The following is a 12,661-nucleotide window of genomic DNA, read 5'->3' as shown; positions in this document are numbered from 1 at the left end:
TCACCTGGGCTGATCTGGGCTGGAACAAGTATTCCTAGGAGTTTTCATGATTAATTATTTTTAGCAGTGTTACTCCCGTCTCCCCAGAAAAAAACCTTGTACAGAGCGCCCCATAATATAAAGCTGATCTGTTCCACCTGAAGTAGACCCACAGTAAAGTCCTTGGGGCCTATGTGGAAAGCAAAGGTGTTGTTTACAGGAAAGAGGAAGCAACACAAAGGGCAGGCTAGAATCTTTGTGTAATGCCCACCCTGCATCCACTCCCCAACCCAGGGAAGCCCAAAGGTCTCTCCCTATGGTGGATGGCACTTGGTGGGTTCCAGGTCTACGCCTAAGTTAAGATAAGGGCTCCTTGTTCAACAGGACTTGTCAGAACATAGACCAGAGGTTATTCCTCGGCACACGCCCAGCACAGTACCCACCACCCACATGGATTTCTGGAGTCCAGAGGACCTTGCCACACCATCAAGGAACACCCTGTGGCAGGGATGAACTGTACTCTCAGCCCAAGCAATCCGCATGGCACTGAGCACAGACCACTCACTACCTGTGAACCTAACTCCCGGCCTCTCCCCTCCCCATTGCCTTCCAGGGGCCCTTCCCCAGTAATATAGAGGAAGCAAAGGCGAGAGGGTGGCCAGAGGCTTTGGCAGAGTGACATTTATTTGCCAGGTTCAGCAGGTACACAGCCCACCGACCTTCATACACCAGAGCAGACCCACAGGCATGCAGGGAGAAGGGCAGGACTACCCCCAAGTGCCAAGCGAGGGCCAGGACCAGTGCAGCTGCCTGCCCAGGCTGTAGTGGGGTCTGACAAAGGGCACCTGCCAGGAGCCTCCGTTAGGAAACTGAGGAGCTTTGTTCCACTCCCTCATTCCAGCAAAAGCAACTCAGCATGGCTCAGAGGCACCTGGGCCTCTCTCCAAGCCTTGATAGAAGGGAAAGTGGGTCATAGACATAGAGGGGGTTCCTCTCTATTTTGTTGTTGAATTGAGAGAGCAGAAAATCTGCCCCGAATCAGACTATGGGACACTGCCATACAGCAGGCCCCCAGGTATGGAGAGGACTGTGGACTGAGCCTGAGGGAGCCCATGTGGGAAGAGCCAGGGGCAGCACTCCTTGTTTGGCCCAGGGTAAGGACCCAGCTAGGCTGATACACTAGGTGCTGGGCCTGCACTCTGCCCTCCCAGATCTCATTGCCACATCCTCATTGCTCCTCCTTCCCCTTAGAGGCTCAGGCAGTTCAGGGCACAGGGCAACCCACTGCAGGACCCAGGAGGGCAGGAAATAGAACAAGAATCTTGGTAGAGACTTCCCAGGGACAAAGATGGAGGCTTCTAGCCTCCAACTCATTCTCTTTCACTTCTGAGGACCCCCATGGCTACCAAGCAGTGCCCCCAGCCATGTGACCAGTCTTGTCTTAAAGCATACTGCCTGAGATTATAGCATTCTCTATACCAACCTGTTTCCACTCCTAGAGCAGCCCACACACCACAGGCACATACCTTCATGTGCAGGAGCCTAAGACCGCTGACAGGGCCTCGCTGGAGGACCAGCTCTCAGGGCAAGGCCACCCAATTTAGGGCCTGGGAGAGGATGGGACCTGCAGGGCCTGCCTGGGGGAATTGTGAGGCAAAAAGGGAAGGGGGAGGGGTGCAGGGACCTCCTGAGTATCCCTAGAGCAGCATCCCACAAGAAACAGAAACTGATGAAGCTAGCAAGACAGAAAAGCCACAAGGAATCCATGCAGGGGCTGGGGCTGGTCCTGCCTCTGGCCTGCCCACCACTCACACACATACACACAGGAGACGAAACTGCTCTCCTGTGGCCCCCAGACATGCCCCATGCTGGGAGGCAGGGGCAGGGGAGAGCGAGGGCATCATGCCAGTGACTCTCTGTACAGTGAGAAGCCCCTCATCCACTCTCCCACCCTCCTGCCCATCCCCCGCCCCCCCCCCAGCCTGCCCACTCAGCTGGTCTCCTCCCTCCGAGACTCCTGGGCAGAGCCAGCAGCCTCTTCCCCTTTACTAGAGGGTGGAGCCTGGCCTGTTGCGCCCCCTGGGGCTGTGCTGTCCGGCTGGGCCAAAGCCAGCTCAGGGGTGGCAGCAGCCTTGGTGGCCAGTGTGGCACTGCTTTGGGTAGTGGGCACGGTGCTCTCTTCCACGGCTGGTGTGGCTCTCCCATCAGTGGCTGGAGTAACACTTCTGTCAGTGGCTGGGGTGACACTCCCATCAGTGGCTGGGGTGATGCTCCCATCAGTGGCTGGGGTGATGCTCCCATCAGTGGCTGGAGTGGCACTGCCATCTGTGGCTGGGGTGGCACTACGGTCTACAGGGGCTACATTATCACTCTTCGTAACACCACCTGCTGTGGCTGGGGTGGCACTGCCCCCAAGGGCTGGGGCAGCTCCACTTGCAGCTGTGGCCCCGCCTGCAGCCCCAGAGGTGGCAGTGTCTGTGGCTGGGGCAGACTGGGCTGCAGCCGTGCTGGACTGCTCCGGTGCCCTGAGCCGTTTCATGAGGGTGGTCACTCGGACAGCCTTCTGAAAGAAGGACAGTGGAGAGAGGCTCAGAGCGAGGCTTACAGAAGCTGGATCCATTCCTTTGCGAAGGCCAAACCCAGACCATTCCATCGTGCCCTGGCTGCCTCTGACCAACCTAGGGCCGGGGACCCAGCTGCTCAGCACACCTGCCTAAGGTAGTAGCAGTGGCTACAGCTACAGCTGACGGTTGAAGAAAAGCCTGTGTGTGGCTGCAGGGGTGTGATGCAGGCAAGAAACTGTGGTGCCAGAAGGAGCACTTGGGATCAAGCCAGGAAAGGGAGCCATCCAAGCCTTACCTTCCACTTAGCCCTGGCAAAGTTCTTTTCAATCTGGGCACAGACACCATCCTTGATGTTCTTATCAGAAGCAGCATTGCCAGAAATCCTGGAAAGGGTGCAAGTGCGTCTGGATCTGAGGGGGTATGGCCTTCATGGAGACTGTGCCCAGCCCTTTCCTTGTAAGACCCAAGGATTACCAGGCAGACCCTCTGGGTTGGCCTGAGCTCTGGGTGCCCCCTGAACCCCAATTTGAGGCCTCAAGGATAGAGGCTGCTAGGTGTGAGGAGGACAGAGGCCAAGGGACCCCTGGCCTCTCCTCCCATCCTCCCTGGGCCCTGCTCACCACTCATGGGAAATGGCCTCTTCTGCAGTGATCCGCTGGTCTTGCTCCACCTCCATCAGCCTTGTGACCAGGTCTTTGGCTGGGGACAAAGCCAGGGAGAGGCTAGGCTTGGGCACCCCATTTCACTGTCTAGAGGTGATGAATGGGCTCGGGGATAGGATCAGAGTCCAACAGAGAAGGTTGAGAGCAGTCCCCCATGCCAACCCTTCACTCTGCCCTCATGCTGGGCACCTCCTCACCCGCCTGCGAAATGTCATCCCAGTATGGAGAGTCAAACTCATAGTCGCCAGCCAGGATCTTGCGAAAGAGGTTCTTGTCGTGGTTCTCATAGTCATCTTCCTCCACCTCCTCATAGAAAGGTGGATTCCCTGAAAGCCTGCACAGGGGCCCAAGGACAGGGTCACTCAGGAAGGCCATGGACACAGACCCCCACCCCACCTGGCTGCCAGGCTGTTTGCCGGCTTATCCACTCACAGGATGTACATGATGACTCCAATGGCCCAGCAGTCCACAGGGCGTCCATACCGCTGCCGGCCTACCACCTCTGGGGCTGCAAACAGTGTCCACCTGCTGGTCAATATCAGGCCTGGCCAGGCCTTGTACCACTCACACCCATTTGCTGGGATAGGGACTTCCTTCCCCCCCCCCCCCGACCCCACCCAGAGCCACTCCTTGAAGGCTGTGTCCCACCCTGCCCCGCCCCACTCCCTGCTTGCCCAGGTACTCGGGGGTCCCACAGGGCTCCTTGATGAGGCCATTCTCTAGCTTAGCCAGATGAAAGTCGCTGATGACAATCTTTGAGTTCTTCAACCGGTTGTAGTAAACCAGGTTCTCCAGCTGCTCCAGCCAGGAATGGCATGTGGGTGGGCAGAGGAAGAGACCATGGAACCCTCAGAGGCTGGACCACGGCCCTGAGGTGCTGCCCACCCCAGCCCCAGGCCGGCTGCCAGCTGACCCTTTGACCTGATTGCTGGCCTCACCTTGAGGTTCCTGTGCACGATCTTGAGTGAGTGCAGGTAGGCCACCGCCTCCAGGACCTGCCGCACCACGTTGCTCGTGTCTCGCTCCGAGTAGTAGCCCTGGTCCAGGATCCAGTCAAACACCTCCCTCCCCGTGGCCCTGAGGGACACCAGCCCCTGAGCCCGGCGTGGGCAGGATCGGGGGTGGGGCAGGAGCACGTGGGCAGGCTGCCTACACCAGGCAGCTGGCTGGGCAAGGCACAGGGACCTGGGACCCCAAGGGTCCAGAAGGGGGGCCTTCCCTGGCTGCAGAGAGCAGGGCAGGTAAAGACCTGGGGGACTGAGGAATCCTGGAACCCCAGACCCACACTCACAGCTCCAGGAAGATAAAGTACTCCTTGCGGGTCACAAACACATCCACCAGTTGCAGGATGTTGGGATGCTTCACCCTGGCAACAGAGAGAAGAGCCAATAGATAGGGCTGGGTGAACCCCTAAGAGAGGCTCTGGTTGCCACTGTGAGCCACAGCAGACTAACTGGCCAGAGGCTGGTACTGCTTGAGACCTCCGGACCTCGAAGCCCTTCCCGGCTACCTCCCCTACCCCACCCCACCCCTGGGCCTCATACTCACATCTTGAGGATGCCTATCTCGTTCTTGGCTGCCTTCCGCACCTTGCGGCCATCCCGCTTCTGGAATTTCTTGCAGGTGTGCAGCTTGCCTGTTGTCTTGTCCTTGGCCCGGAAGATCTCACAGAACTCCTCACTGCAGCCAGCAGGCACTCCACTCAGCCCTGGCTTCAGCGTGGGCTGTACTCCGCTCCCCTTTCCCCAGCACTTGCCCACCCACCCTTGCCCAACAGACCCAGCACTCACGTCTTGATGACCTGTCCCAAATCATATCTGTCAGTCACCTCCGATGGCTGGTTATAGTTCTTCTTGTCACCCAGAGTCACACACCCAAACGGCATTGCCGGGCTCTGAGCTGTGGGCAGGATGCGGTCTGGTTCAGCTGTACCACAGCCCACTTCTCCCCACAATGTAAAGGTTGCGTTTGGGATACCCCAACCTGTCTCACACCAAGTCAGAGGCAGAGTCTATACCAGGAAGGGCTAGAGGGTGATCAGGCTCAGATTCAGTGCCTGCTTTTCTGGCTGTACCTCCAACCACTCAGCTTGGCTGCCAGAACTACAACAAGCCCCTGCGCTTATGAAAAATATAGTAAACTGACATATCCGTGAATCACTTTGCATTATATACAATCTAAAGAAGATTTATCAAATGATTTATTTAAATTTCAGTAATTCCACAGATGAAAGGGGCTGTATCTACCCACCCATCAGAGAATCATCTCCACAAGTCTGAAGATGCCAGTGTTGGCAAAGATGTGGAGAACACGAGCACTGCTGGTGGAGGGCGAGTCTCCCCTTTGCTAAACAGTTTGGTAAAACTACTGAAGTCGAACATATCCTGTGCACCAACAATTGCACTGCTAACTATGTACATTTGTGCAGCAGGACACTGGTACAAGAGTGCTCATGGCTGCAATATTCAGAATTGCCCCAAACTGGAAACAGCCCACATATCCAGCAAGAGCAAGATGTACTGTGGTAGAGTCAGTCACACAATGGAATATTGTTACAAAACAATGGAAATGAGGAGTTACAGCTCTACGCAAGCACATGGTCAATCTCACCAATACAGTGTTGAGTGAAAAAAATACCAAATACATATAGTGTGATTCTACTGATACAGAGTTCAAAACAGGCAGAACTAACCTATACTGTTTAAGGATACAGACATACTGGTAAAATTATAAAGAAACACTAAGAAATAAACACCATGAGTCTTTCTAAGAGAAACAAAGAGGTTGTGATTGGGGGCGGGGGGATTCTGGAGGACCTATTTCTGAACCTGAGAACCACCTGAGTCGTGGTTTAACAGGTGTTCAACTTTATAATAATTTGTAAAAATGTACATACACATATTGGGCACATTCCTAGATCTTATATTTCACAATAAAAAATGTTAATAAAAATTATGGCTATCCATACTGAAGAATACTTGATAGCTATTAAAAAGCATAAAATAGATCAAAATGTGCTACTGTAGGACAGTCTCTGAAAAAAAGCAGGGGACAGAATGGTGGGTAAAGCGTGCTACACTGGGAAAAATTTTTTAAAGTTTATATACCTGTGTACACTCACAGAATCTTTTCTGGGCGAAAATAAGAGTTCTCTTTGGGGGAAAGAATTGGGTGTCAGAGGGGCAGATTTATACCTATTGTTTATTAATTTTCTGTTAGGATTTGTACTGTGATTACTTTTACTGATTTAATAAATACTGCAGGACTTCCCTGGTGGCGCAGTGGATAAGACTCCACGCCTCCAGTGCAGGCGGCCAGGGTTTGATCCCTGGTCAGGGAACTAGATCCCACATGCATGCCCGCAACGAAGAGTTCGCATGCCACAACTAAGGAGCCCGCCTGCTGCAACAAAGACCCGATGCAAATAAATAAATAAATAAATATTGCTTGGGGATTCCTCAGAGGGAGAACCCCCATCTGGGTGGAGAAATGAGGAAAGGCTTTGAGGAAGAAGCAGCATTAGGGCTGGGCCTTAGAGGGAAAGGATTTGCCAGGAGGCATGAAGGGGTAATGGTCCAGAAAAGCAAGACAAGCCTGCCTAGTGCCTCACTGCCAGGGCCCACAGGAGACCTGGACCATCAGGTCCAGGGGAGAGGCCCCTGGCCAGGTGTGGCTATTCCAGGCACAAGGATGACCACACGCAGCTGACTCCAGTAGGTTCCAGGCACTCTGGCACGCGGAGCATGGCACCCCCCGGGTCTGCAACCCTGCCAGCCCAATCCTCACCTGCGGTGCTGAGTGAACTGGCTCCAGCACCCACAGGAAAAGGCACTCACGGCCCTTGCTCAGAGGTAAACTTCAGGAGGGGAATTGGTGACAGTGTCTGGACCTTTCCAGACCTGACCCGGAGTCAGCCTCCTTAATGCCTGGTTGGTGTGACACTGGGATGATAATACACTTCACACTGAGGCTGCATTGAAACTGCTCTGCCTCTGCTGACTGGGCATAGTCTCCCTCCACCCCGATTAGCACTTGCTATGCTAAGGGGCTGGGCTGGGGCCTTGGCTACCTAGATGCCCCCCTACCTGAAGTGACTCATAGCCACAGGGTAGTGAAGGAGGGAGGAAGCCACCACCAGAGGAAGCAGCTTGGTCAGAGGGACTCTGCCAGCCAGGGTCAAAGGCCAGGACCCACACAAGCCCCCTGGTCAGCGCTGGCTGCTGCTTGTTTCCTCCCGGGCGGAGGCTACCCACTTCCTAGGGCACCCAGTCCTGAAAGTTCTCCCTCAAATTTGCCCTCCGCTTTAGGGAACAAATTCCATCCAGGTTCTTTGGACTCAGGGAACACAAACGCATTTCATCAGTGTGATTCAAGCTAGGGCTTAAGCCATCTTGTGAGGCACTGCAGAGGCAAACAAGAGAAGCTTTGAAGATCGTCCCTGACTGCGTATCTTTGCCGCCATGGTCACAGCCCTGCTCCTGCATCTGCCGGGAAGGAGCCTGTGGCTAGAATCCCACTCTCACAGCTGAGAGCAGAGGCATGGCCACCCACCACTGCCGGCCACCCATCTCTATGCCCAAACAATCCGGGGGAGGGGGCTTGCATCTGTCCCCTCATTGGTCTTATGTGCAGCGATTCCCTTCCCAGGCTGCAATCCAAGGGCCCTGTACTGGGTGGGAGGGTTGTACCTCAGCCTACAGGTCCCCCGGGAGGGCTGGGAGGGACCTGTGTCCAGCTCTGCTGCTCTGCTTACACCATTCCCTCTGGCAGGAATGCCCTTCCCCCAAAGCCTCCCATCAGTATCCTATTTGTCACGGCAGAGTTATTTTTAACATTAAAAAAATTAGCAACTACCTAAACAACCAACAACAGGTGACTCGCCAGCTCAACTGTGTCCATCCAATGGCAGGAATTGTGGGCACTGGCAAGGGCACTGCCCATCCTGGCCTCTCTGTGGAGCAGCCTCCACATGAGCTAGGTGCTGAGACCAGGGCTAAATCTCTTCTTTCATTGTGGTTTCTGACATTATAAGGCTATTTGTGCCACAGATTGGCTGCAACGATCCTGAAGCTCCAGGCTCAAAACCACCCTTCGCTGAGGTAACTTCCACAAACTCCACCTCCACCCACCCCACACCAAGAGCTCCCTGCTCAGCCGCATGGCGTGGGAGGTTTTGTACGTGCCTGTCCCTGATCTTGGCCCAGCTTTTGGCCGTGCACAGGCACTCGTACCCGCAGGGACCCAGGGCTGGTCACGGGGGTCTGTCTCCACCACGGAAATCCAGACCTCTGCTCAGTCACATCAGCCTGGAGCCATGTCCTGAAGCCTCATGGCAGGGGCAGGGACAGATCTGTCTCCTCCCTCCCACAGCGGCCCTGATCTCAGCCAGTCACTGCCTCTCCTCACCAACCTAACTGCACTCACTTGCCTTCACCCCCAACCTGGCCCCAGGGCAAAGAGTGGAGAAAAGGGGGCCCTGCTTCAGATTAGCATCTTGGTCTCCTCCACCCCCACCCACTCTACCATCTGCTACCCACTGCTGCTGCCTAGGAGGCTGCCGGTGTGCGTACCAAGCCCCTGGCACCTGCTTGCAACAAGGGGGCCCTGGCCCCAAAGCAGGGAGGAGAAACCGAGGGACGGCTTCAAGAACAGTAGAAGGCCAGGCAGAAAGAGGGCGTGCATTCCTAACCCCCATGGCCTGGACAGCCCAGACTCAACAGCCAACAATAGAGGGCTTCCCCCGCAATGACAAGGGACCTGGGCTCGGCCCTAAGTCCACACTGGGACATGGGAGGGCACAGAGGCCCCATAGCTGCCGTTTCCCGAAAGACGTGGTTCCTTCCATTCTCTGCAGAGAAACTGACTGGTGTGCACAGGGGGCGGTCCAAAGGGAACTTGGGGGAAGTGCAGAGCCTGGGGGAGCCTCTAAGGGAGCCTGAGGGCCAAGCATTCCCTAGCTACTGCCTGCTCCTCAGGTCTGGCCCCTCAGGCAATGCTGATGGAGCCTCTGCCTTGGTAATAAAGGGTCCCCTAGGGACCCTACTGTAGCCTAAGACAAGTCTGGCCCAGGGGAGGCCCGAATAGGACAGAGGCCAGCTCCAGAGGCCCAGGGGTCCCACAGAGAGTCCTGGCCCCTCCTCTACTGGGGTCAGCCTGATTCAAGCCCCACATTTCGTAGCCATAAACAGGAGTTACCTGCCACCCTGGTCCTCTGCCATGTGGGGCTTCAGACCTTGCAGTAAACCTAGGGAGGCCGGGGGGGGGCCGGAGGAGGCCTCCAGCTGCCTCCCAACAACTGTGGGCAACACCTCCCAATTTAGTGGCAGCTGTGAACACCAGCCTGCAGGCAACCCCTCCCCTTCCCTGCTCTCCTCTCTCACGGACTGGAGCTGGGTTTCCTGCTGTAATAGACATGCCTAGGCCCAAGCTCTGCCCAGCCTGCCGCAGAGACCTCACCCACAGGATGCAGGACCAGCAGAAATAGAGACCTCACTCTCAGGTCTGTGTCAGGAGGCAGAGTCAAGTTTCTCACCCACTATCCAACTGCTTTAGGTAACTGGGCAGGGGGCTGCCCTGGCTGGGCCTCAGGCTCTAGCTAAATCATGGTCCGTAGTTCCTGCTGCTGACTCTCTCCCATCTAATGAGGGCGCAGGCAGAGGGCGGGGGTGCTCTCCAGTTTCAGGGGTGGGCATAGGATCAGGTGCTGCCTCCAGAAAGTTCAGCCTTCAATAAGCAGGCAGAGCCGAGAGCCAGCTGGCCCCTTCCAGGCACCCGGGGTCCCAGTCTTTGAGCCCCTGAAGGAAAATTCACTGGGGGCCCTGCTTCCCTGTGAGCAGAGGAGGGGAAATTCAGGGAAGGCCCCAGAGTAAAGGGTTGCTATGGTGATGGAAGTTTTTTAAAAAGGAGAGGGGAGGGGAGGGGAGAGGAGAGGTGTTATTCAAATTCTCCAAGAATTCCCTGAGACTTTGGCCTGATTCCTTCCCCATGGGTTCTGTGACCCTGGTCCCCATCAAGGAAGGGGAGGTGGGGAACTGAGAGACTTTAGAAAAGAGAGGGGCAGGGACACAGAGAGACAAAGGCAGAACCTGTGATGGAAGGGGAGTAAAGAATTGACACAGTAAAAAGGATGCAGGCACAAGGACACAGGAGGGAAGGTGGGCAGGGGGTTTCAAAGGGGCCTGTGGATGCCCAGCAGAGCCCTAAGGCCTCCATGACCATGTGCTCTGCACACCTGGACCAGGAGCTGCCCCTGATGCCTGGACCTCTGAGACTGACCCCTCCTGTATTCCCCTAGACATGCACTGAACTTGGTGTGGGACAGCCGTAGCTCTGGGAAAGAGGCCAGCTGTTGCGGTCCCCTCAGAACAGTTCCTCAGCCTCTCTCCCTGTCATCACAGCAGCTTAGGTGAGGAAGGTCCAACATGTCGAAGGCACAGGCTTGGGGGATGGAAATGAAGCTTGGAGACCTGGCTGCTTCCCTTTACAGCCCCTCCTCTCAGCTGACCCAGCTCTGCCTAGACTCCCCAGCCACCCCCACCCCCATCTGCTGTCCTCTAGAGGCCTTGGGTCCCCAGGGCCTCTCTTGCAGCTCAGCCTAATTCCCTGCCACCACCGTCCCCTTCCCTGATAGTGCATCCTGTCTGAGGGCCAGAAACAGCACCCCAAGCAACCTAGAAACAGGATAACAACTGCACAGCATCCCTCCACTATGCCTCAGTTTCCCTGGATGGATATCACTGACTCTGTAGTCTTCTCCCAGGGCAAGGACTGCCCACCTGCCAGGACAAGGGCTGGAGAGGAGGGCCAAAAGCTGATATGGGAAAGGCAGTCTATGGCACCTGGGGGCCCACACCAAATGCTGTAAAAGAAAGGGAGAGAGACCTCTTCTCCACCACAGGGCCCAGCGCCTGACACCGAGGGGAGTAGAGTCACCAATTGCCCAGCTGAGGAAACTGGGGCCCAGCAGGTGCCTAAAGCTGGCAGGAATCAACTGGGAGTTGGGGGGGGGGGTGCAGGAAGGGCACCAGGTCTCCACGCGTGGTCCTGGGCGGGGGTTGGGGGGTGTTGCTCAAAGCCTGGTCCTTGGAGGAGGGTGGCAGGACAGGCGCTGGACTGCTGCAGACTGAGCTTTTGGTGAGGGACAGAGAGCCCTGCTCCCTGGGAGGGAACCTGGTGAAGCAGGCTCTGCCTAGCGGTGCGGACAAAAGCAGTTTGGCAGAGCTATGGGGGGCTGGGAGAGCCTAGGGTCTCTACCAGACACTACAGGCTGGGGAAAGCAGAAACTCACTCGCTCATTGTTCACCCTGCCAGCCGGGGGCCCTGCTCCCCACCGTGCTGCCACCCTGACCCCCTTCCCCAGTGCTGCTGACTCGCCCCCGCTGGCACAGCAACACACATGCGGGAGGCACACGTGTGAGCACCCAGCCCCGCACCTCCCAGCAGAAACATGTGCGTCCCCCAGCCCCACCGCGCAGCGCTGGGTCGGTGTCCTGGACCCCCGGCGGGCCCTCGAGTTCAGGCTTGGAAGATGGATCTTGGCTAGGGGGCTGCTGGTCCCCAAGGGCTTGAGCCTCCTCCCCCACCCCGCGGCAGCCCCGCCCAGCCCCCTTCAGGTTGTCGCCCATAAAGAACTCTCGTTGTCATGGAAATTAGTGACTGCTTAGCGGGAGAGAGGGGGCCCGGGGGCAGTTGGGAGGGGCCGGAGGCAGCTCTGCGAGTCCAGAGGTACAGCTGAGCCCTCGGCCCCTACCCCCACGGGGCACCACGAATGTTGGAGGGTTAATGTTCCCACAATTAGGAGCCCAGCGAGACGGAGGTGGGATGGGGGACAAGGAGGGGAGATTAGCCTGGACTTGAGTCTCAGAGGCTTCTCTTGGGACCCCCGACCCGTCTGAGGCGATGGGGAACTTTAGCCCAACCCCTCACGCCGAGCCCTGGATCTGCAGAGCCCGCGTGCTCTGCCCCCGCCGGGACCCCAAGCCCTTGCAGCGCCCCGGCGCACTCGGCTACCCGAACCTCGAGCCAGAGACTCAATCCCCTAAGACCCCACAACGTACGTTCCCGGGGCGCCACCCCCTCCCGGGTCACCCCGCACCTGCAGCGCTGGTCGGTCACAGGGAGGAAGCGATCGCGGGTTCAGTGGGGCGCCGAGGGCTCCGGGGGCGGCGGGCAGAATCCGCTCCGGGCACGCGGGGCAGACGCGGCGCCAGCTGCAGCCACTTCGGCTCGCGAACCTCCAGCATCTCCCGCCGCTCGCCGCCTCGGATTCGCACCCCGGGCCGGGGGCGGGCTGGGGGCGGGGCCTCCCTCAGCCGGCTCCGCCCCGACCCTGGAGGAGCCTGAGCCCGGAATCTCACTCGAAGGAGGGCTGAGGATGGGGTGGCAGCAGAGAAGGTGAGCACTGGCCTTCCCGGCCCCGGCCAGGCTTTCAAAGGCTCCCTTAGGCCCTTGGACTGA

General features: G+C 57.2%; 1 protein-coding gene across 2 annotated transcripts; it reads right to left on the bottom strand.

Moving 5' to 3' along the window:
- Positions 1-645: 645 nt before the first annotated feature.
- On the bottom strand, positions 646-12,339 carry CAMKV (CaM kinase like vesicle associated). Of its 2 annotated transcripts, none has more exons than XM_065885320.1 (11): positions 12,300-12,339; positions 4,996-5,104; positions 4,754-4,885; positions 4,497-4,571; positions 4,144-4,282; positions 3,880-4,000; positions 3,638-3,713; positions 3,403-3,539; positions 3,164-3,242; positions 2,839-2,926; positions 646-2,542 (listed from the first exon to the last, which is right to left on the bottom strand). In XM_065885320.1, the coding sequence occupies exons 2-11, from the start codon at positions 5,088-5,090 to the stop codon at positions 1,970-1,972; spliced, it is 1,515 nt and encodes a 504-aa protein (XP_065741392.1). In that variant the 5' UTR covers positions 5,091-5,104; positions 12,300-12,339; the 3' UTR covers positions 646-1,969. The 2 variants fall into 2 exon arrangements, with proteins under 2 accessions (XP_065741392.1, XP_065741393.1); XM_065885321.1 differs by lacking the exon at positions 12,300-12,339 and having other exon boundaries at positions 1,970-2,328; positions 2,431-2,542; positions 4,996-5,090.
- Between the last annotated feature and the right edge of the window lie 322 nt (positions 12,340-12,661).

The sequence above is a fragment of the Phocoena phocoena genome, chromosome 10 (assembly GCF_963924675.1).
Source record: "Phocoena phocoena chromosome 10, mPhoPho1.1, whole genome shotgun sequence".
Classification (NCBI taxonomy): Eukaryota; Metazoa; Chordata; class Mammalia; order Artiodactyla; family Phocoenidae; genus Phocoena; species Phocoena phocoena.
Note: the sequence above shows the minus strand (reverse complement) of the source record. Positions and strands in the feature narration are given on the sequence as shown.

What these genes read in the sequence shown, in the direction of transcription:
- CAMKV (XM_065885320.1), bottom strand. Translation starts at nt 5,090, where the DNA reads ATGCCGTTTGGGTGTGTGACTCTGGGTGACAAGAAGAACTATAACCAG. An exon ending in TACTTTATCTTCCTGGAGCT is followed by an intron (nt 4,283 to 4,496) that starts GTGAGTGTGGGT and finishes GGTGTCCCTCAG; the next exon opens with GGCCACGGGGAGGGAGGTGT. An exon ending in GAGGCCATTTCCCATGAGTG is followed by an intron (nt 2,927 to 3,163) that starts GTGAGCAGGGCC and finishes CACCCTTTCCAG; the next exon opens with GATTTCTGGCAATGCTGCTT.